Source organism: Plecotus auritus (assembly GCF_963455305.1).
Source record: "Plecotus auritus genome assembly, chromosome: 1".
In the NCBI taxonomy this organism is placed as follows: domain Eukaryota; kingdom Metazoa; phylum Chordata; class Mammalia; order Chiroptera; family Vespertilionidae; genus Plecotus; species Plecotus auritus.
The window spans coordinates 26,868,698-26,893,537 of NC_137770.1; the positions used below are offsets into that span (position 1 = coordinate 26,868,698).

General features: G+C 39.2%; 1 protein-coding gene across 2 annotated transcripts in view; it reads right to left on the bottom strand.

The window, feature by feature from the left end:
• The window catches only part of ZNF410 (zinc finger protein 410), a 43,754-nt gene that overhangs the window by 12,780 nt on the left and 6,134 nt on the right, over positions 1-24,840 (bottom strand). For both annotated transcript variants that reach the window (XR_013960462.1, XM_080665833.1), the window contains exons 2-7: positions 18,120-18,303; positions 16,588-16,723; positions 11,336-11,554; positions 9,534-9,725; positions 5,287-5,437; positions 4,627-4,808 (exon numbers count right to left, since the gene is read on the bottom strand). Coding sequence is in view for 1 of the 2 variants with exons in the window: in XM_080665833.1 (XP_080521959.1) it covers positions 4,627-4,808; positions 5,287-5,437; positions 9,534-9,725; positions 11,336-11,554; positions 16,588-16,723; positions 18,120-18,152 (913 nt within the window). In the remaining variant the exon portion in view is untranslated. The remainder of the gene's footprint in view (positions 1-4,626; positions 4,809-5,286; positions 5,438-9,533; positions 9,726-11,335; positions 11,555-16,587; positions 16,724-18,119; positions 18,304-24,840) is intronic.

Genomic DNA, 24,840 nt, shown 5'->3' on the forward strand with positions numbered 1-24,840 from the left:
GTGACAGAGCACTAGGAGCATCTTTTGTTCTAATATTTGGGTTTGATCTTGGTTTCCCATACAGTCTCAAATCCTTTGTGTAGGGAGCAGTATAGGGTTAAGCTGCAAACAAGTTCCAGCTTAGAGGGCATAGCCCTCTTAGCATAATTAAGCTTGATCTTGTGACTGCTCCCTAGATCTTTCCTGGGTAGCTAATGGGCTGTGGGAGGGGCAGCAAGTGCTGCCAAAACAAGTGAAACTTACAAGAACATTGTAAATTACCTTGTTTACCTCTGACTATAAAATAAAGCATCAGCTTGCAGTCTGGATCTGTTCTGTGGTCTTAGTCACCCACAGAAGATCCACCTAGAGACCCAGCTTATTCTCTGTCTTTTCTTCACCCTCAAGCTCGCTGAATCCTTGGCTGTGCTGGCGCAGCACACCCTTGGAATTTCCTGGGTAATAATGTCTTTTGTTCAAATGAAGTGACTCTTTGTGGGCTCCTGGATGGACTATGCCATGATTAGAAAGTTGGGATTTTCAGCCTATGTGATGGAGCCTCCATAAAATCCCAAAAGCACATGGTTCAGAGAGCTTCTGGGTTGATGAACACATCTACATGCTGAGAGGGTGACGCACCCCAACTGCACAGGGACAGAACCTCCTGTGCTAGGGACCCTTCTAGACCTCGACCTATTGTTCTGTCTGGCTGCTTGTATCCTTTAGCATATCCTTTATTATATAATAAATTGAAAATTGATAAACATGTTTCCCTGAGTTTTGTAAGCTATCTCACAAATAATCAAATCTAAAGGGAGGATCATGAAAACTTGATTTGTAGCCAAGTCAGAGAGGAGTTATGAGCAGTCTACTACATGCTGCTAGCATCAGAGGTAGGGTGAAAGCAGTCTGTGGGTCTGAGCCCTTAATCTGTGAGGTCTGACCTATCTCCCTCCAAGTAGGGCACCCAGCTGGTGTTGCAGAGAATTGCCTGGTGTGGGGAAAAACCCACACATTTGGTGTCAGAGTGCTGTGAGTGTGGTAGTATGAGAATAAAGGAGAAACGTAAGAATGAGTTTCTCCTACTCAGCAAATAAGGCTGGCATAGTGATAACACAGGAATTAGCCTTGAAGGAGGAAATGCCACGGCTCTAGATTATCCTGTTCTTTCAGACTGCACCACACAGTTTTATGTGGTGTTTTTCTTTTTTTGTTTTTGTTATTTCTCACACAAGGATATTTTCCACTGATTTTTAGGGAGAGTGGGAGAGGGAAAGACAGAGAAAAACATCAATTCGTTGCCTCCTGCACAAGCCCCAACCAGGAGTCTGAGCCTGAAACTAAGGTACGTGCCCTTGACCGGAATTGAACCCGGGACCCTTTGGTCCATACGCGGACACTCTATCCACTGAGCCAAACTGGCTAGGACCACACAGCTTTATGTTTATGACATTCCTGTGGACTGCAACTTTTTCGAAAGCATATTTGTGTACTTACACCTACCCCAGAATGCTAGGTACTCAAAAAGTTGTTGACTGAACAATATCATTATCTTACCTAATAAAAGAGAAACATGCAAATTAACCACTCTGCTACGCCCACAGCCAATCAGAGTGAGTATGCAAATTAACCCAACAAAGATGGAGGTTACTTTGCATATGCAGGCGTGGAACGGAGCAGAGTGAAGCCTGCTATGAGGGGAAGGGGGGCGGTGGAGGGAGCTACTGTAGTGGTACTTCAGACAGAAGCGAGGACTTGTGGCTCCAGGCAGCCCGGAGTGAGGAGGTGCCAGCTCCCGGGCAGCCAGGGAGCGGGGACTTGGAGGCTCCGGGCGGCCTGGGACCAGGGACTTGCCAGCTCTGGACAGCCAGAGAACGGGGACTTGCCGGCTCCCGGGCAGCTGGGAGTGAAGCCAGGGGAAGGAAGGCCTATTCTTGCACGACTATCGTGCAACGGGCCTCTAGTACATATATATATATATATATATGCATATACACACACACACACACACACACACACACACATATATATGATACAACAATATGAATGTCAGAAAAACTTAAAATTCTAGTAATAAATAAGATTAAATGTTTGATGAGATGAACTAAAATAACTTTAAAATAGAGGATTTAGAAAACAGAATCTAGTAGTATGAATCTCTGAATCAAACTGGCCTAGGATATAGACACAGCCTCCCTATTTGGACACTGAGAGGGTGGTGATTTTGCGGAGATTAAGTACAAAGGAGAAGAGGAGGCTTAAAAGGCAATGTTGCATTATGGTTTAAAGCATGAGTTACTTGACCCTGAGTTCAAATCCTGGCACTACCACTTATTAGTATGGGGAAGATATTTAACCTCTCCAAGAATTTTGTTTGTTTGTTTTTAATAATCACCAGAGGATATGTTTATTGATTTGAGAGAAAGAGAAAGGGAGAGATTGGCTGCCTACCCTAAGTGCCCCGACCACAGATCAAACCCACAACCTGGGTATGTGCCCTGACCAGAAATCCAATCAAACCAGCAACCTTTTTGGTATATGGAACAATGCTCAAATCAACTGGGCCACCCAACTGGGGCTCCAAGAATCAGTTTTTTATCTATAAAATGAACATAATACAATCTCAAAAGATTATTTTGAGGATTAAATGAGATAACACAAGTATTCAGTATAGTGCCTGGCATAGTAAGCTCTACTGGTAAGCCACTAAAATTGGCAGCTCTGCCATTTCCTAGCTGCATAATGTTAGGCAAGTTATGTAATTCCCTAATCTTCTGTTTCTTCATCAATAAATACAATATGTAATGAATAAAGTTACCTTGAAAATTAAATAAGATACACATATATACACACACACACATATGTGCTTGGCACATATTAAATTACCTTAATAAATACTAACTTTTATTATATTAATTTTTAAAAGATTTTTGTTTTATTGATTTTTAGAGAGAGAGAGGAAGGAAGAGAAAGAAACATCAATATGAGAGCAAAACATTGATTGGCTGCCTCCTGCACACCCCCTACTGGGGATCGAGCCCAGATCCCAGGTATGTGCCCTGACCAGGAATCAACCAGCAACCTTTCAGTCAGTGCACGGATGACGATCAACCAACTGAGCCACATCAGCCAGGACTATTATATTAATTACTGAGACCTGGATCTGTGAGTCATCCTAGGAGAAGTGACTGAATTAAGGCCTGGGAATGCGATGAGAGAGCACACTGAGTGAAAATGAAAGAATCTGGAAATTCTGATATTGGTGAACAACTGGAAGATTAACAAGGGAGAGCTAGTAAAAATTAGAATAAAGAGAGAAAGTCAGGTCATTCTCTGAAGTAAAAGAAAGCATTTTAAGATGTTCAGTTTTATGAAAAGCTACAAAGAAGGTGAGTAGTACAAGGCTGAAGTCACTGTACTTAACAATAAGGCATGGTGAACTCTACTTCTTTCATAATCTATTCAGCTACATGTTTCTCTTAGTTGTTGTTTTTTAAAAATATATATCTTATTGATTTTTTACAGGGAGGAAGGGAGAGGGATAGTTAGAAACATCGATGAGAGAGAAACATCCATCAGCTGCCTCCCGCACACCCCCTACTGGGGATATGCCAGCAACCAAGGTACATGCCCTTGACCGGAATCGAACCTGGGACTCTTCAGTCCACTGAGCCAAACTGGTTAGGGCAGTTTTTTTTGTTTTGTTTTGTTAATTCAAACTGCTTTCTTGGAGCAAGTATAGTTTCCTTTTTCAAGAAAGAGCTAAGAACAGAGCTATTCTGCCCTAAAACACATCCAATGGTAATGTCAATCTAGAGGGGATCACACCTGGAACAAATGTGGCTTCAGCTTGTACTTTTTAAATGCCCTTTAACTGTACCTGCTTTCATTTTAGTCATGCAAGAATGAACAAGGAAGAGACAAAGGAAGTGGCAAGAAAGTAGAGAAGAGTGACACATCCTGAGGCAGTGGTCTGAGTTCAGTGAGTAAGCTCTGATCTGGCAAGAGACTTAGCACATGCTGGGCAAGTGGCTTGGAAAGTCACCCTATCCTTCAGGTATCTCCTCATGTCTCCTTCTCTGACTGAGAGCCAGGTTATCTTTATTTTTCCGCTTTGATATGAACATGTTGTTTGACCCAGAACAAGTGATTTCTCTATTGTCTCTCATGCTCCGAGGCCCTAACAAGCAAGCAAGTTCCTCAAAGTCAGGGATTATATCTTCGCCTTTGTATTTCCCCCATCTTACCCCATTCAGTGCCTAGAGAAAAGGCTCTGTAAGGTTTCTGTGACTCAATATTCATGCCCAAATTACAGTTGTGTAATGTTCAAAGATACCTAGAAAGACTTATTTTGTCCATTTCTCATCATATCATTGCTGTCAGAGGTTTTATATTCCTTTCTACACTTCAGGCTCTAGAGGCAGAAATTAACACTGTTTCTCACACACAGGTGAAAGCTCAAGAAATGTTACTGAATGAATTGAAGAGTGCCATGAGGAATCTGAAAAAAAGAAATTCCGTTTTCATAGTTCTAGCACAACAACCTTAGACCTTCGCCTCTATTTCCACCTCAGAGCCTTTCCTAAGGATATGTAAGCAAGCATTAAGCCAAACAGTTGTCCATGGGAAGGTTAGGGTTGCACACACCTGTGTGGATTCTCAGGTGGTTCTTCAGATTCCCAGCTGTAGTGAACTGCTTACCACAGCTAGACTCGGGGCACATAAAGGGCTTCTCTCCATTGTGGGTCCTCATGTGCACCTTCAGCCTCTGCAGCACATAGAAACTTTTCCCACAACCTTCTGCAGGGCAGGTGAAGGAGCGGTCATTTCTGAAAAACAAACAAAACTGCATGAGCAACCATACTTAAAAATGCTTATTGTTAGAGAGGACAAGTCAAAGCTCCAATTGACTCTGAAGGCAGATAGTAAATCCCAAACCTGGATATAATGAAGTTACCTGAAGTTTAACACTACAGTGCCCAGGCCGTTCTTCTCAAAATATGGATTTCATAGGTTTAGGGTGGGGCCCAAGCTTATGCATTATTCTTTTTAAGTTCTCCAAGAAGTTATATTTATAATGAGATTTGAGAACTCTTGCTGTTCATTTAGATGCCAAATGTCTTATTAAATATTTTCCAAGAATGAGATAAATGAGACAATGATGATCTTTCTCTAAAGAACAAAAGACATCTTAACCACAGATGAGTGGCAGCCCTTGCTTTCCTTTAATTTATCAATTGGGGCTACAAGTTCCTCTGGAAACATCAATGTCTTTGGCTCCAAGTATGGAGTCTCAGCTTTGCTCACCGATGAGTTTTGAGGTGGTACTTAAAGTGAGCTGGCCACACAAATGTCCGGTCACAGCCTTCAACTGTACACTTGAGCTTCTTTTCCACTTGAGGAAGGGGCCCAGTTTCTTTGGGTTGCCCATCACCAGAACCAAGGTGGACGTTTTCTCCTATAAGAGAGTCACATATTTGTAATCCAGGAAAAAACCCTGCTCAGATACTTTGGTTCAAACAACAAGGCTCCTTTATTTTATTCCTAGTGATCAATTATCAAATACCTATCTTCATCTTCCCCAACTCTTTGTATCCATTTAACAAAGGAAGTGTGAGTGTTCCACATGCCCATCCCCTTACTCCAGAGAACTACCAAAGCCATCATGCTTTGTTGCACAGTCTAGGCCTCTTGGCAAATGTAAGAAATGTCAAAAATGGTTTTATATCAAAAAGCAGAGTTAAACCTACTTTGTATTACACAGATTGGTGAGAAGGCAGGTATATCAACACCCAGAGTGGAGTGCTACAGAAGATGACTTAAAGTCGTAGGTAACAAAGTTGTATTTTAAGGAGGAACAGCCATTCTGGCTTAGTTCTGGGCTTACGGTAGTTAATTTCTTTTGTAGATGGCCATGCTTTTTTAAAAAAATATATTTTATTGATTTTTTACAGAGAGGAAGGGAGAGGAATAGAGAGTTAGAAATATCGATGAGAGAGAAACATCGATCAGCTGCCTCCTGCACACTCCCTACTGGGTATGTGCACGCAACCAAGGTACATGCCCATGACCGGAATCGAACCTGGAATCCTTGAGTCCGCAGGACAACGCTCTATCCAATGTGCCAAACGAGTTAGGGCAATGGCCATTCTTGTATTTCAATCTTCTGAAGTCAATTTGGCTATTCCTATCATTCTACAGAGTAAGAGCCACCTTCTAATTTTCTGTACCACCCCTCTTCAGTTATAAAATATTTAACCAGTTAACTGCCATGCGTCCAAAAGGAAAATCATCCCCACAAGCCAAATATTTTGAATTTAATTTAAAAAATCAATTTGCAATGAATATTATAAAAATAAATACATTACAATTCGGGTGTTCTTTAATATTTTCAGCTGAAAATTCTTTTTTTTTTTTAAATATTTTTATTGATTTTTTACAGAGAGGAAGGGAGAGGGATAGAGAGCCAGAAACATCAATGAGAGAGAAACATCAATCAGCTGCCTCCTGCACACCCCCTACTGGGAATGTGCCCACAACCAAGGTACATGCCCTTGACCGGAATCGAACCCGGGACCCTTCAGTCCGCAGGCCGACGCTCTATCCACTGAGCCAAACTGGTTAGGGCGAGCTGAAAATTCTTACAAAAAATGATTTTAAAGTTGGTCAGGGCTGCCACTTAGGGAAAACATTTTTTTTTATAGACTCACGTGGCATGTGGGGAAGGTCTGCCGCTTGCATCTACAGATGCTTATGGCGTACAATGGGTTAAGAATGCAAAAACCCAGCAGATTTTAAAATTCCTAACCACACTGTAAAAAGTGAGAGATAATATCTACTGAAGTTTTTTGTTCAACAGAATAAAAGGAGGGGAAGAGAGAAGCACACATTGCAGTACCTCCTTAAATTTAAATAAATCAGTTAATTAAAAAGTATTTATATTCCAAAGTAGCAGGTGGTACTCCTTTCCTTTCATTTTCTTTCAGACATAGTTGGACGTCAATTGAGAAAAACATTCATGTAATTCTGCTATAGGCATAAAGACTTTATCTTTCCACTCATACATACCTTCCTTAGAAAGACAAGAGTTGGGTACATATGTTGTTCCTATCACATTCCCTGGAACCTGACAGTTGATCAAAGGCAGTGTCTGTCCCATCTATTAATCTTATTCTCTTCCTGCCCTACATTCGCCTTCCTGTACTGCATCAATGCTAGTCATAAAACTAATTGCTCCAAGGTCAAAGTAAAAGCTAAGATGCCTTCTGCTAGTTAATATTAACTTTCTCTTTTAAAACACAGTTTTTTAAATTTGTTTAATTAAAGAAGTAATACCTGTACATAATAAAATTTAAACAGCACACACCACAAAGGAAATTTCCCAACTGCAAAGCTCCAGCTAATTAATGTCTAATGAAAGGTCTGCAGAAACCCCTCACTAATCCAGAGATTTAAGCCTGTGACAGTTGGGGCTCTGTGCATTCAATTTTGTAGATACAATGATATAATTATAAAGCAGAAGAAAATCCCTCAGAAAAGAGTGAGTTGCCTTGATTTGAGTCCTTATAAAATCACTCAAAGAAGTGCACCCTCAATTACTGTGTTTTTTTGGGGGGGGGGAGTACTGTTTGCAGAAGACAGATTAAAATGACTTAAACAATGATAGTTTTGAATATTTAGAGGTCAATGGTTCAAACACTTAAATAAAGAGAAAGACAAAAAAATTCAACACCTCATATTGCAGAAGCTGGATAACAACTGTAAACACTTTAAATCTCCTACAGTTATGCCAGCAGGTCTTTGCATTTGGGATGCAATTGCCAGTGAGGTTATCATATATAGCAAGGATCAGTCAACTTTTTCTGTAAAGGGCCAGACAGTAAATATTTTTTACTATGAGGGCTATATGATCTGTCATAAGTACTGAACTTTGTCATGGTAGTTGCCATAGACGATTTGTAGAACTAATTGGCATGCTAGTGTTCCAATAAAACTTTATTTACAAAAACAGGTGGGTATTTGGCCCATGGACCTTTGCCTACCCTGATATAAGCATCAAATGCAAAATTAAATTTTGTTGTTGTTGTTAATCTTCACCAAAGGGTATTTTTTCCATTGATTTTTTTTAGAGAAATGGAAGGGAGGGAGGGAGGAAGGGGGAAAAAGAGGGAGGGAAGGGGAGAAAGAAAGAGAGAGAGACATCGATGTGAGAGAGCCTCATCAATTGGTTGCCTCCCACCCATGCCCCGACTGGGGCTGGGGATCAATTCTGCAAACCAGGTGTGCCCTTGACCAGGAATCAAACCTGCAACCCTTTGCTATGCTGGTCGACTCTCTAACCACTGAGAAACACCAGCCAATACAAAATTAAAATATTTTATTGTCTCGATCAACTGAGATGGGCGTGAAGATGATGTGCTTTGATAAACTGCTACAGGACTCACAATGTGGCTTCAGTAATGACAAAGGTTTTTGTTTCAATGTATTAAAATATTGAATAAAATTTCATTATGTTATTGGGTAAAAAGCAACATTAAATTAATGTATTTCATATAATCTAAAATGTGTGTGTAACCACATTTAGCAAATAGTAATTTACAATGTTTAATTTTATCTACATGCCTAAAGGTATATATAATAGCCCCCAAAAAAGGCTTTTAGGCACCCATTTCATTGAGATAATGGAAGATTATCATATATTTGGACTCACCTTATACTCAAGCATATCAGGTAGTTGTTAGGTAGCAAAGTAACATATTGAGAGTAATAAAAACATCCACACAATGCTTTGCTGATTACAAAGCATTTCCCAGATAGAATCTTATAACAACCCAATGAGGTACGCTACCTGACCTCTATGTTCTGAACATGAGAAAATTGAAGCTAAGGAATATTATATTCCCCAGGCAGGGAACTAGTAAATGATGGCACCAGGTATGGATATCATGCCCCAGAGTCCAAATCACAAGTTCCCTCCCTACACTGCTTCTCATTGGCAAATATAGCACTATTCCCTCAATGTAATGTGGGGATGCTGAAGATTTCAGGATCCAGAGATTAGCAAAAGCATCACAGAAAGAATTTGATCTTCAATAGGATAGGGCCTAAGCACCTGCCTTTCTAAGTTCTTAAGTGATACTGATGATCCAAGGACAACATTTTGAAAATTACTGGGTAGAGAAAAGTGGCAGAGGAAGTAGTACAGACATGCTGAACTCAAAAGAAAAAATACAGGGGGAGGGGGTAGGCTAGAAGGGGTCAACGGGGGGGGGTGTACATCTATATTACTTTCAACAATAAAGATAAATCTAAAAAAAATAAAAAATAAAGTTTAACATTAAAAAAAGAAATGAGGGGGAAGGTCAATGGGGAAAAAAAGGAGATATATGTACTAATATATGTAATACTTTAAACAACAACAACAAAAAGAAATGAAACAATACTACAGCCCTCATAACTAGTTGCTAACTTGTCATGAGCAACAATTTCATTTCCTCAAAATATAACCATTGCATTACCAAAATCTCTGCATAGAATACTGGAAAACGTCTCACCATTGCTGCTGGTTTTTGCATTCTTTGCCAGCTGTGCACGAGTAGCAGCAATCAAACTGTCATGGGCCAACTCCTGAACCCGGAGGAACCATGGAATGCTACTATCCGTGCTCTCACTGGAGAGGAAATCATTCCCTGAATCCTCTGCCTCATCTTGTACAAATACTAAGTGCTCGGCTGAAGAGCTCAGACCTAGTAGAAACAAGAAGATATATGAAAGTTAGCCATCAAGTAATCCTTTTATTGGAACCCTGTGTGTCCTGAATCAGCTGTTCCAGATTTTCACCTCTTACCTCAAGCTTCAGTTCTCACACAAGATTAGGTTATCACCTTTCCACTCCAGCCTACGGACTTGTCTTCATCTTACCTCCTATTTCAATGGCAACCATGCTAACCCTTCCTCTAGTATCCCCACCCTACCCTTTAATTATCCCATGTCTCCTTCAGCTGTCTCTTCTCTACTGGCAGCTTACAGCCTCTCTCACAGCCTTTAAACCTGTTCAAGCTCAAGTCTCTTCCATCTTTTTTAAAAAGAACAAAAAGTCCCAAGTACTTCTCTAGCTGTCCGCCTTCATCTGTTCCTTCAAAGTTAACTTTCTTAAACAAGTGTAACTGCTAACTTGCATATTCACTTTCTCACCTGCTACCTACTCCCCATCTCTCTCTCTTTTTGTTAATCCTCACCCAAGGATATTTTTTCCATTGACTTACAGAGAAAATGGAAGTATGGAAGGAGGAGGGGGCAGAGAGAGAGAAACATGGACTGGTTGTCTCTTGCAGGTGCCCCTACTGGGGGCTGGGGAACCTGTGACAGGTACATGCCCTTGACCGGGAATAGAACCTGCCACCCTTCAGTCCGCAGGCCAGTGCTCTAACCACTGACCATCTGGTCAGGGCTACTCCCCATCTCTTTAACCCTGGCCTCCACCTCTACTACTGCAAAAACAATTGCTCTTGCTAAAGTCACTAGTCCTCATCTCACTAGCCCATTCTGAAGTATTTGGCATGATTTAGTAACTTTTCTTCTTTAAAACATTTTCCTCCTTTGGATGCCCCTACACCACTCACATTCTATTTCCTTATTAAATTTATTAGGGTGACATTGGTTAATAAAATTATATAGGTTTCAAGTGTATAGTTATATAACACATCATCTGTATATTGCATTGTATGTTCACAAACCAAAGTCAAATCTCCTTCTGTCATCATATATTTGATCCCCTTTACCCTTTACTACCTCCTCCCCACCCCCTGCTAGCAATTTCTTCCTATTCTTCTGTTATCCTCATAAATGTCTGGGTTTTTCCCCATAGTCCCAGATTTGCCTATTTTTCTGTTGATGTTCTAATCTAGACTACTACTGAATCAAAGAATCCTGCTCACTGTTTCATACATTTCCTGAATGCTGATAAGCACCAAAACTACATATTTCATACCAGACCTCTCTACAGCTCTGGATTTGTTTCTAACACTAAAGGATTCCTCCTCCTGAATGTCCCTCCCATAGCTCAACATCAACAGGCACAAATAGGAACTAATCATCCTCCCTCCAGCCCTGTTCTTTCTGTGTTCAATATCTTGGTGACCGGCACCACCTAATTTCCCATACAAGAAACTTTTGAGTCACCCTAGAGTCTTCCCTCTCTCTAACCACATTGAATTGATCACTAGACTATACCAATTCTCCAAAGTAATAAAATAATACAGCTTCATTTCATTTTAAGTATGACTGAGTTAAATATGGCTCACCACAATTTTTTTTTTAAGCATGAGCAGAGTTCAGAAAAGGATAAAAAAAATACCTGCTCTTGTTAGGTTAAGAAGAATAAAAGAAGTGCTATCACTTGGCTGTAGATCTTGCAACAGGCTAGGAGACTCTGGAGTGGACAAAAACTCTGGGGACTTCTGTACAGTCTGAGCCCTTGTCTCTTCTCCGTCTGGGCCCACATTCACCTGAAGGCTTCTTAACACAGCTGAAGGAGGGACCTCCTTGGAGGAGTTAGTATGATTTTGAGTATCATCTAGTAAAGAAAAAATAGTGCAGTTTTATAAAGCACATATTTCCAAAGAGCTCACAATTTTGATACATAGCACCTAATACCCTTGTAACATCCCTTAGTATCTAACACCCATATAGGAACAGACAACATTTTCATTTTACAAATACAAAATTTGCCCCAGAAAAGAACAGAGAGATGGCTTTAAGTTCTAAAGGGAGTCAGCCAAAAAGTGAGGGACATACTCCTCTAACACCTGGCAGTAACTAATAACCAACCATCCACATTTGGAATTATAGACCTTTGTCCTTTGAGGCCAGAAATCAGTACTTTTCCCTTAAAAAATATGGTTATACGATGAATACTAACCTAAGAATAGGCTCTAAATTTTAAATTATTTTTCTTTGGGAGAGATCCCTTCCATGTATGTGACAGTTCTGGTGAATTATTGAGGAAGAGGGGTGAGCATAGCTGGGGAAATAACTGAAATTTTATAGAATCATCAATATGTTTCATTATAGTCTAGGTTTACACTGGACTTAAAGAAATAATCAAAATACTTTCTAATTTTATTGTAAGACGGAGATGAATTTACAAAGATTTTGGTTGCAATATAATGAGGAACTGAACTACAGTGCTGAAGCATCCCTTGTTTTCAGGGGTTTCCTTCATCTTTATCAAAGGCAGATAACATTTTTTCCTATTTTAAGGAGATAATAGACAAAATTATAGGGATAAAAGTAGAAGCCTAGGGGCAGTTTTGCCATGTCAAAGCCTAATGAAGTTGCACAACAATGTAAATATACTTATTAATGCCATAGAATTGGTTAAATGGTTAATTTTGTTATGTACATTTTACCACAAAAGTTTTTAAAAATAAAGCTCATAGAGACACAGTTTGTCATTGAACAATAGAAAATAAGTGAATATTCATCAATTGTGGCATGAATATTGTGGTACACTCATATAACAGAATACTCTAGAGCAATGAAATCAAACAAACCATAGCTACACACACAAGAATGGATCGTATTAATCTCACAGATACAGAGTACTAGTAAAGGAAGAAAGGTACAACATACTTTTATATAATTCCATTAATTTAAAGTCCAAAAACAGAGGAAAACCAAGATGATGGCATAGGTAAACACCTAAACTGCTGCCTTACACAACAATTTCAAAACTACAACTAAAAGACAAAACGGACATCACAGCAAGGCTGGCTGAATGGAAATTCTACAACTAGAAGGAAAGAGAAAAGCACACTGAGACTCAGAGGAGCTGCAGGAGGCAGAGGTACTGAGACGCATGTGGAGAGGACTGGCAACTGAGTGCGCAGCTGGCTTTCTCAAGCGGGAGGGAAACAAAAGCTCCCGACTGCGCTGAACTCCAGTTCAGGGTGAGACTCTGGGGACCCAGACTCATTCAGGGGGAAACGGGACTGTCTGACAGCGGGTGAAACTTGAGGGCAGCTTTCTCTCAGAGGTGCTTACAGCGATTAACACGGGACACTGAGACACAGGGGCCTATTAGGGGAGGACTGATGGGAAACCAATGCTGTCTGCTCTGCCCTGAGACTCCGTCCCATCCAAGCTGAGCACAGAGGCTTTTGCAAGTCTTCTCCCATAAGGGTGTCTCCAACACAGAAGTTCTCCCATTGTAGACACAGCTGATCCTCACAGCAATTCCTCCCAATGATACCAACAACAATCAAGGCTTAACTACAAAAAGAATGTGCACACAGCCCACAAAAGGGTGCACCAAGAGTGTCCACCTCAGGTAACTGGGGAGGCTGAGCCACTGGGCCCTATAGGACACCTAGCACACAAAGCCACTCTATCAACTCAGGGATGCAGCTAAAATGCGGAGAAAAAGAAACAGGTCACAAATGAAAGAAATGGAGGAAAGCAAATGACTGGATATAGAGTTCAAAACCATGGTTATAATTTTTTTCAAGAATTTCCTAGAAAAGGCCAATAAATTTAGCGAGACCCTCGAGGATATGAAAAGGACAAATAGAAATTAAGCATACACTGACTGAAATAAAAAATATTATACAGAGATCTAACAGCAGACTAGAGGATCGCAAGAATCAAGTCAAAGATTTAAAATATAAAGAAGCAAAAAAGACTCAACCGGAAAAGCAAAAAGAAAAAGGAATCCAAAAATATGAAGATAGTGTAAGGAGCCTCTGGGACAACTTCAAGCGTACCAACATCAAAATTATGGGGGTGCCAGAAGAAGAGAGAGAGCAAGATACTGAAAACCTATTTGAAGAAATAATGACCAAAAAATTCCCCCACCTGGTGAAAGAAATAGACTTATAAGTCCAGGAAGCTCAGAGAACCCCGAACAAAAGGAATCCAAAGAGGACCACACCAAGACACATCATAATTAAAATGCCAAGAGCAAAAGACAAAGAGAGAATATTAAAAGCAGCAAGAGAAAAACAGTTACCTACAAGGGAGTACCCATACAACTGTCAGCTGATTTCTCAACAGAAACTATGCAGGCCAGACGGGAGTGGCAAGAAATATTCAAAGTGATGAATAGCAAGAACCTACAACCAAGATTACTCTACCCAGCAAAGCTATCATTCAGAATTGAAGGTCAGATAAAGAGCTTCACAGATAAGAAAAAGCTAAAGGAGTTCATCACCACCAAACCAGTATTATATGAAATGCTGAAAGGTATTCTTTAAGAAGTGGAAGAAGAAGAAAAAGGTAAAGATAAAAATTATGAACAACAAATACATATCAACAAGTGAATCTAAAAATCAAGTGAATAAAATAAACTGGTGAATATAATAGAATCAGGGGCATAGAAAGGGAGTGGACTGACAATTCTCGGGGGGAAAGGGGTGTCGGGGGTGCGGGAAGAGACTGGACAAAAATTGTACACCTATGGATGAGGACAGTGGGGGGGGGGGGCGTAAGGGCAGAGGGTGGGGTGGGAACCGGGTGGAAGGGAGCTATGGGGGAAAAAAGATGAACAATTGTAATAATATGAACAATAAAGATTTATTAAATTAAAAAAAAATAAAGTCCAAAAACAGCTAAAATCAAACTGGATTACTTAGACTTGGGTAGTTACTGGAAACTTAGAAACAAAGAACTGTCTCAAAAGCTAAGGACAGTGGTGACCTATGGAACAACAGAGGTTGTCCTTATCAGAGAGGGCTCCTATGGAGGGCTTAGGAGCTGGCAACGTTCTACTTCTTTATTAAGTGGTTGGTATCTTCCTTACAATAATTCAATATGTATATCCATATGGTTTTATACTTTTCTGAATCATTCATATATCTCAAGTAAAAAGAAAACATGCAGGCCATCCATAGAATGATACACACATACTTAAGAGAGAGGGGAATGAGATTAGGGAGGTTTGTGCAGATACATTTGCTATTGTAATATTTTATTTCATGAGCTGAGAGGTGAGTACATGAGTTTGCATTTATTACCTATAATTGGTTCTTGAAAATATTTTAAATCAAAATTAAAACTAAAAGAAGGTAATGTGCAAAAGAAGACATGCTTTTGTTTCTGTTTTCATTTCCTTTATTATTGTTAAATATTTACTCAGTAAGTTAAAATGGGGGGGGGGAGGAGACATATGTTAATACTTTAAACAATAAAAAATAAAATCATAAGTTAAAATTGGGAGAGAAAAGTTGGGGGGAAAGCCTAATGAAGATCAAAATTTATTAGCACGTGGTAATTTTCATACATTGAAAATCCATAAACATATTGAAAGACTCCCAATATACTAATGAAAAATGGGAATTGAAAGGTAGGAAATGTGGAAAAACTTGGAGCTAGTTAGGGAAACCTAAGTCAACATTTGGTTCATTATACAGTATCTGTCCTTCTTGAATCTTTAAACATTAAAAAATATTTAAAGTCACTTGAAAAAAATAAAAGAAAAAGGAACACCACTAGAAGACAGTAACCAGAAGACTATAATAAATAATTTGTCATCAACAAATATTGATCCTCACCTGATTTAACATTAGTATTCCAAATTTTAAAACAAGGACCAGGAAACAAAGAATTCACTGCATCTAAAAATAATGTTCTCCTTGGTAATAGTCAAGGAGATTATTAGCTTTGGATCACCCTCTTCCCATCCAAAGCTAATAATCTCACTTCCCTATGCTTAGCATTCGACTTCATTCTACCTCTCCTGCAGTCTCCTCACCAATTATCCACATTTTCTGTCCACAACTTCTCTAACTGGATCTTTTCTTTTAGCAAAAAACCACCCTTAAATATTTCAAATATCTGAGAAAAGAATTCTTCCATCTATCTTACATCCTTATCTTTTTCCTTCCCATAGCAGGAGAGTCTTTACAAAAGTATAGATACTTCCTCTATACTTACCTTACACAAGTATCACAATCCACTGTAGCCTGGCTTTCTACCCCCTTTCCATGGAACAGGTCCTGGTAGGTCAACAATGGCCTTGTTGACCCTATCTCACTAGGCCTCTTAGGAACATGTGACACACTGACTATTCCCTGGAATTCCATGCCTGTACTCTATGCCAGTATTCCCATACTACTCTAGACTTCCCTTCTTCCCTCCACAGGCTCTCCTTAAACAGGACATTCCAAGGCATTCTACCTTAGCGTTCTTTTCTTCTCACTTTCATATTCTACGGTGATCATAGCCATTCCTATGGTGTAAACCAGTGGTCGGCAAACTGCGGCTCGCGAGCCACATGCGGCTCTTTGGCCCCTTGAGTGTGGCTCTTCCACAAAATACCACAGCCTGGGCGAGTCTATTTTGAAGAAGTGGCGTTAGAAGAAGTTTAAGTTTAAAAAATTTGGCTCTCAAAAGAAATTTCAATCGTACTGTTGATATTTGGTTCTGTTGACTAATGAGTTTGCCGACCACTCTGCACTTATGACTCCCATGGCTCCTTTTTCTCCACGATTCCTAATTTTTACAGTGTCCACCAGTCTGTTACAAAATCAGTTAATCCATTCCACCAGTACCATAGGGTAGGCTAAGCTCTTAGGACTCATTTATCTTAACTGTGGTGTTCTTAATTTTTACCTGGTAACATTAGCCGACTGCATTCTGAGGCCTCAGTCACTGGAAGGAGGGACAAGCAAGTAATGTCTTTAGCTTCTGATTCTACTAGCCCCTGTCCCAATGGGATGGATGTATTCTGAACAAACTGTACCAGGAGCTAGGGGTTGGGGGAGGGGAAACAACATAAAGATATACAAGTTGTTAGGAATGGATATAAACACCTGAATTTCCCAAAAGGTGATGATGTAATTAAGTCTTAATTGCTCACTAGTCTCAGCCATATTCATTGTAAAACTAAATTAACAACAAATAAAATTTAAAGTTATTTTTATCAAGTCATCTGTTCTGGAGAAAGGCTAAATTATGTAATTAATTTAACCTCTGTCATCTTCCACCAAACAAAGAAATGATAAAAATAATTATATTTTTAAATGATGGCTATTAAAAACTCAACCACATTGTACCGATTACATTTTATAAAGCACTTTTCTGTGTATTGGCTCTTTTAAGCCTCACTATAAATCAGTAAGCTTGAACATGTATTTTAAAGATAAGGAATCAAGTTGAAGACACTGGATGACTTTTCTAAGGTCATAAGACTGGTTAGAAGCAGTGTCAGTCTTCAAACTTAAGTAATTTGATTCCAAATTCAGTGACTTTTCATTATGTAACACAGATATATTTAAATTAAAATGAGAAAAATAAATAAAAATTTTAAATGTTGTCTTGGCTGGTTTAGCTCAGTTGGTTGAGGACCATCCCATGCACCGAAAGGCTGCTGGGTCAACTCCTGGTCAGGGTAAATGCTCAGGTTGCAGGCTTGATCCCCAGTAGGGGGCATGCAGGAGGCAGGAGATCAATGTTTCTCTCTCTCCCTCTCTCTCTAAAATCAATAAAAAGATATTTAAAAAAAAGTTGCCTGTTGCCCTGGCCAGTGTGGCTCAGTTGGTTGGAGCATCGTCCCATACACCAAAAGGTAGCAGGTTTGAGTCCTGGTTGGAGTACATACCTAGGTTGTGGATTTGATCCCTGGTTAGACCACATGTGGGAGGCAGTCGATTGACGTTGCACTCATATTGATGTTTCTCTCTCCCTCTCCTTTCCTCCCTCTCTAAAAATCAATAAAAATTCTTTTAAAAGAAGTTTAAGTCCTCCAATTACATTTAGAAAGAAAATACTTTCAGATATATGCAAAATTAATAAAAGAATGGTTTGTGGTAGTAAATATTTACATATGTATACACACATTACCCATATATGCCATATATTAAATATAAAATTTTATCATATAATTATCTAGATGTATAACTTTATACTTATTAAATAATAAATATTAAAAGTCATAAGAGGTAAAAACGGAATTCTTAAATCTTTGAAAAAGTACTTAGTAAGAGAAAAATAATAAACTAGTAGTTACAATCAAAACAATATGGCCCCCAAAGACTAAAATTTTACTATCTTGCCCTTTTCAGAAAAAGTCTGTTGACCCCCAAACTAAATAAGGACAACCTTGGGAATACAGTCCACCAAAAAAACAAGCTGATTTGGCTCACCTCTGGTTTGGATTCTAACTCATCTGATAACATTGATTCAGCTTCCAAATCCTGTAGCTGTTCAGGGGACAAGTTAAATTTTTAATTCAAAGTCAATGACACCTTCCTGTTCATGCTCATATTCCTCTAGGACATGCTATACTTTTCCTGTAAGATGCTGTGCTGGGTGGGTAATCAATTTAGCCTAAAATAAGGAAAAGAGAGAGAGAGAGATTAAGAGCAGAGGAAAAATGCAGCTCAATAAACAAAGACTTTATCTATTGTAATAACCATAAGTTGCATGTCCTTTTCCACTATTTCCCACCCTGGTACATCCACAGCAAGCAATAAAGAATTCGTCCTAAAACAATTGTTTTAAAATAGAACAAACCCAGTAGGTATCAAAACCCATAAAAAGTTTTACTCTGATGTAGAAATTCTATTTCTACTAATCTATTCTAACGAAAGTTCTTAAATATGAGAAAAGCTATACGTCCAAAGAATTTCATCTTATCATCCGTGATAATAAAAAACTTCAAACAACATATAAATAAATACATGCATATACCCAACAATTTAGGAGTGTTGATTAAATTATACCCAATAATTAGAAAATGTTGGTAAAATTACAAAAACAAAATATGAGCCCTGGCCAGTTTGGCTCAGTGGATAGAGCATCGGCCTGCAGACTGAAGGGTCCCAGGTTCGATTCTGGCCAAGGGCATGTACCTGGGTTTCAGGCTCGATCCCCAGTAGGGGGCATGCAGGAGGCAGCCAATCAATGATCCTCTCTTATCATTGATGTTTCTCTCTCTCTCTCTAACTCTTCCTTCCTCTCTGAAATCAATAAAGAAATATATTTTTTTTAAAAAAAGAACAAAAAGTAAAATATGAAATTACACACTTGACAATATTAAAACTAGTTAAGGTAAGCATAAAAAAAGTGAAAGGAAATTCACACAGCTGTGATAGTTAATTGGGTGGTAGGCTGGTGTGACTATTTTCTCAATTTCCCAATTTTTCTAAAAATATTTACAGAGTCAGTCAAAATTTGAATAATATTTTCCCAAAGTAGTACTCTCAGGACCCTGATGCAGCTGTTTTCTCCCCATAATATAAATTCTTACTTTCTTATAGCTTAATTTTTCCCCTGGGATTTTGGCAGAGTGAACTCACTTTATTTTGTACAATTATTGTTAAAATTGGGAGCACTACTATATTCAAAGTGATCATACAGTGTAAAATGTACTCCAGATGAGAGCTTTCAATTAATACCAAGGTAAAGTGAAAAGTTAGAAAGATTTACTCTACAAAAAGAGCATTTAGATGTACCTGAATAAGTGTTACTGCCCTGATAGTTCCTTCCTCTCCCTTTTGTTAGCTGCCAGAAATCTGTATTTTTCATCATTAAAAAAATATTTACAAGATGTAAGTAAAATGTTAAGTTTCCCACATAAAGTAGCATAAATCTCCAACTTTTCCTTTCACACACATTTTTTTTATTCAAGTACTATAATAGCTCAATGTGGCTAATCCATCCCTCTTTTACATTGAAAAGGAACCAAGGCTCACTATATCACTTGTCCAAGTTATTAAGCTGCAGAGCCAAACTCCTACCCATAGAGGAGGTGGCATGAATAGTGATTACATCTCTCAAATTTGATCTTGAATCACCAGGGTTTAAGAATTCTCTTTTCCCAATTCCAGCTCATCTCAAGAAGCCAAGAAATTACCAAATGTTTGTTTAGGTTATTCTTAATAACCTAATTCCAATTTTGAGATTCCAGGATTGTAAATCTCTAAGAAACTAGACAATTATTTACTGTCTTTATATTTGTTCGATTTTTTTTTTTTAAAGAAACTAATGGTGCTGGCTCCACGGATGCGTTTCTGTTTCCTTACCTAATGAAAAATAAAGGGTAAGAATATGTGCCCTGAACAAGGGAAAAATCAGATATAGCAGATCTTAAACACTTTTGCAAAGCAGAAATAATAACTTAGAGAAGGAAGCTGCCACTTCTCTTATAGTTTAAGGACCACCTCTACATCATCATTTCTCAATCCATAGTTATCTATGACACCCTTATATTTTTTTTTCATTGCAATGATAATCTTAAAAATTAGAACAATCACTTTCTGGAACAAATGGGTATCTGTATTATTACTGAGAACTGCCATACAATTTTGGTATCCAAATTTGTGGTTTGTTATGTGTGCTGTGTAAACAAAAGAGAGAATAGTCGGATGCAGTACAATAGGCAGGATGACCTCAAAAGAATCTATATTGGAGCACTCAGTACCATAGTAAATATACTGTGTGGATCTCATCTTTAACACAGCACCAGCTAAGTGTTGATGGCAAATTCAATTCAATTCTATTCCTAATTCCAGTTACCCATGTAACAGATTTCAAACACTGCAATGCAAATTTTTTAAAATAACAGCTTCACTGAGATATAATTCACATACCATACAATTCACTTATTTAAAGAGGACAAGTACATTGTTTTTAGTATAGTCACAGTTGTGCAAACATAACCACAATCAATTTTATAACATTTTTGTCATCCCAAAAAAAGAAAGCCTGTACCCATTTTCTCCCAAACCCTTCACTGAGCAGGTTTAGGCAACTACTAATCTATTTGCTGCCTGTATGGATTTACCTACTCTAGACATTTTTATAAATAGAATTACATATGTGATCTTTTGTGCCTGGCTGCTTTCACTTAGCATGAAGTTTCCAAGGTTTATCCTTATTGTATGTAGCATGTATTGATACACCATTTCTTTTTGTAGCCAAATACTATTCTACTGTATGGATATACATTTTATTTATTAAATTGATGGACATTTGGGTTGTTTCCACAATTCAGTTGTTTCCCCAGTTTGGCTATTATGCATAACTAGAGGTCTGGTGCACGAAATTCATGCAGGTGGCGGGGTCCCCCTCAGCCCAGCTGCACCCTCTCTAATCCAGGACCCCTCAGGGGTAGTCCGACTGCTGATTTAGGCCTGAGCCCCAGCAGTTGGACATCCCTCTCACAATCCGGGACTGCTGGCTCTTAACCGCTCACCTGCCTGCCTGCCTGATTGCCCCTAACTGCCCCCCCCCCCCGCCAGCCTCGTCGCCCCCAACTGCCCTCCTCTGCCGGCCTGGTCACCCCCAACTGCCCCCCCCCCCCGCTGGCCTGGTTGACCCCAACTGCTCCCCTGCCAACCTGGTCGCCCCACACAGCCTGCTGTTCAGTGTTTGGTCATCCCTCACTAAAGCCCCTGCCGGCCTGGTTGCCCCACACAGCCTGCTGTTCGGTCATTACTGTTACTGTGACGGTGTCCTAGACAATTTGCATATTCCTCTATTATTAGTATTGATGTTGCTATGAACATTCATGTACAAGTTTTTGCATGGACATACGTCTTCATTCTTTTCTGTACATATCTAGGAGTGAAATCGCTAGGTCATTTGGTAACTATGTTTAACCTCCTGAGGAATATCGGGCTGTTTTCCAAAGTGGTTGTGTCACTTTACAATCCCACCAGTAGTATATAAGGGGGATCTAATTTCTCCACATCTTCACCAACTCTTGTTAGTATCTGCCTTCTTTATAATAGCCATCCTAGTGGGTATGATGTAGTAACTCACTGTGGTTTTGAGTTACATTACCTGATGGCTAATGATGCTGAGCATCTTTTCCTGTGCTTACTGGGCATATGTTCATATCCAGACCTTATCAGATATATGGTTTGCACAACCTTTCTTCCATTCTATGTTATCTTTTCACTTGCAAAGCAAATCTTTAATTGAATAAGGCAATTCTAACTCTACAAAGTCATCAAACAATACCTCATTAAAACTGGTATTCAAGGACTTCTCAGTCACCTTTGGTTAAATATAAGATCTGATCATCATAAACTGGGTAACAATGCCTTGAAATTACAAATACTACTTTGTATGCTATCTTCTGCACCAGTATTACTAAAGTTAAAATTTAGAAACAAATAAAATATATTACTGAATCCAAGGCTAAATCTTTCCACTGTTAAGCTCAACATTAAATATGTAGTTCATGTTAACAAACAACATCTCTACCACATAATATGAATGTTAATTTGAATTTTCTTGTTGTATGGTTTTGCTTACATCTGTATACTTATTCATGAAGATATAAATCCATGGCAACAACTGACATAATCTTGATAATCTAAATTTTATGATGTACATGGTTCCCCATGGCCATCAAAACATATTAGATTGCTTAAAGAAAATAATCTTTGTTTAGCATATACATTTTAGAAATCCACTATCGTGGCACTACTATTATTAATTTGTAAATTTGTTTTGATGTTGCAGTTGATTGAGAGCTATTAAAGGCTCAGAATAGGAGGTATAAGAATTATCTAGTTTTATGTTTGAGTATATTTAAAATAAAAATAATTTGCCAGTATTGGGGGGAGGGAGGGTCCCAATGCAATGTTTTTCCTTTAAATGCAATTTATATGACACTGAAGTGAAAGGCACTGCTCTTACTCAAAGGGAAGCTATTTTCAGAAAAAGTATGGGTATCAGAGGAAATTTCTTCCCTGGCTTTCTTATGCTATTAATTAAGATAAGAGATTAAAAATGCAATATACACAGCAGTCACCTAAATCATCCAAAGTTTTTTAATGTGGACAGTAATATTTGTTCATTTTTACTTTGTAGCTGGTGGACAGGCAAAATGTATATCTTTATTTCCTTTAAAATAGAAAATGTACTAATTTAGCTCCATAAATAATGGAAGAGACAACAACATTTAACTATCAGCAACCAACGCCAGGCTCATCGAATCATATTTTCCACAAATCATAAGGAATCTTGGCTCTAGATTAAGACTTTACAACAAAACAAACGGATCTCAGAAATTGGTCAAAGTAGTACTGTTTAGATCCTATTTCCCTCTCCCCTTTTACTGTGTGCATGGCCAGCAAAGCATATTAGACTGCTTAAAAAAAAATGGTCCAGCATATATATTATATTTTTTAGAAATCCACTGACCCTGCCACTGCTATAATTGAATGTTAGCCTGTAGTCAGCCTAGAGATTAAAAAGAATGCAGACAAAAAAACCTCTGCAATGAACCAAAGCAAAAAATAAGGCTTAAAAAGAATTAGAGAATTCTTAACAACAGCAAAGTAGATTTAGGACAACAGCAATCTCTATGATCAGGACCATCCTGAGAACAACTCTCCTTCTGTTTTTAGCCAAATAAACAAATCCTGGGGACTAAAATTTGATAAGCTGCATTCTTTTTCTGCAATACACCCAACATCATTGAACAAATTATGCATTAACACTAAGTAGCTAAACAAATTAAATAAAGAAGCTGAGATATGTTTAAAAAAAAATGCAAGGTCTCTAAAGCAGGAATCTTAATTCTGCCTCTGACTAGGTTGAGACCTGGGCAAGCTACTCATCTTCTTGGCCTCAGGAAACTCATCTGAAATATAGAAATGAAACAGATCAACCCTAGGATTATTTTTATATCAGTCAATAGAAATGATTATAAAATTCTTCAGAAATAAACTTCTGAATAGGTGCTTAAGAAACAAGTAAGTCTATCAAATGTTTAGTATACATAAAAGGTTAAGAATAAGAACTCTGCCTTTTATTACTGAGTCCAAATTTCCTAGAGACTGCAACCCACAGTAAGATACATTTTCCATCATAACTCAATAAACTAAACACACACAGATAACATAGTTTCATGAAACAATATTAACCTACACTACACTACTCTCATGCACTCTGAAAAAAAATTTTTAATGATGAGACCCAATAAACTGATCTCACAAGCTGCTAACAGGTTACATCCCACAGATTGAAAAACACTGTATTAAAGTAACTTCAAAATGTCTAAAATACATACGTTAAACACTACAGACGCAATGCACAAAATTCATGCATGGGTAGGGTCCCTAGGCCTGGCCGGTGATCAGGGCCAATCTGTGGGGTGACCGGCGGGGCAATCAGGGCCCCCGCTCGCACCTGCCTTGGCCTGGTGCCGCCCGCTTGCCGACCCACACCTCCCCCACCCTGCCGCGGCTGGTCACCATCTGTGGAGCGACTGGCGGGACAATCAGGGGCCTCCCCCTCTCGAACCCGCCTTGGCCTGGTGCCGCCTGCTTGCTGGCCCCATCCCCCATGCCACTGGTCGCCATCTGCGGGGCGACCAGAGTCCCCGCTCGCACCTGCCTTGGCCTGGCGCCACCTGCTCCACCATCCTGCTGCAGTCCCACTCTTTTTTTTAAAAAAATATATTTTATCAATTTTTTACAGAGAGGAAGGGAGAGAGATATTAGAAACATCGATAAGAGAGAAACATCGATCAGCTGCCTCCTGCACGCTCCCTACTGGGAATATGCCCGCAACCAAGAACCTGGGACCCTTCAGTCCGCAGGCCGACGCTCTATCTACCGAGCCAAACGGGCCAGGGCCGCAGTCCCACTCTTGACAGAGCCCATTGGGGCCAGCAGTGCCTCCACTGCCACCCACTGCCAGCGCTGAGTCGTCAACACCCGCCAGGTTCCGCACCACTCCCTGGTGGTCAGCACATGTCTAACTCCCCGTCGGTCAAACTCCCGCCCACGGGGACAATTTGCATATTAGCGTTTTATTATATAGGATAGCATCACATACAAAGTGTAAACCCATAGATATAAACCTGCTTTTAATAAATATTAATCCCAGCCAATGTGGCTCAGT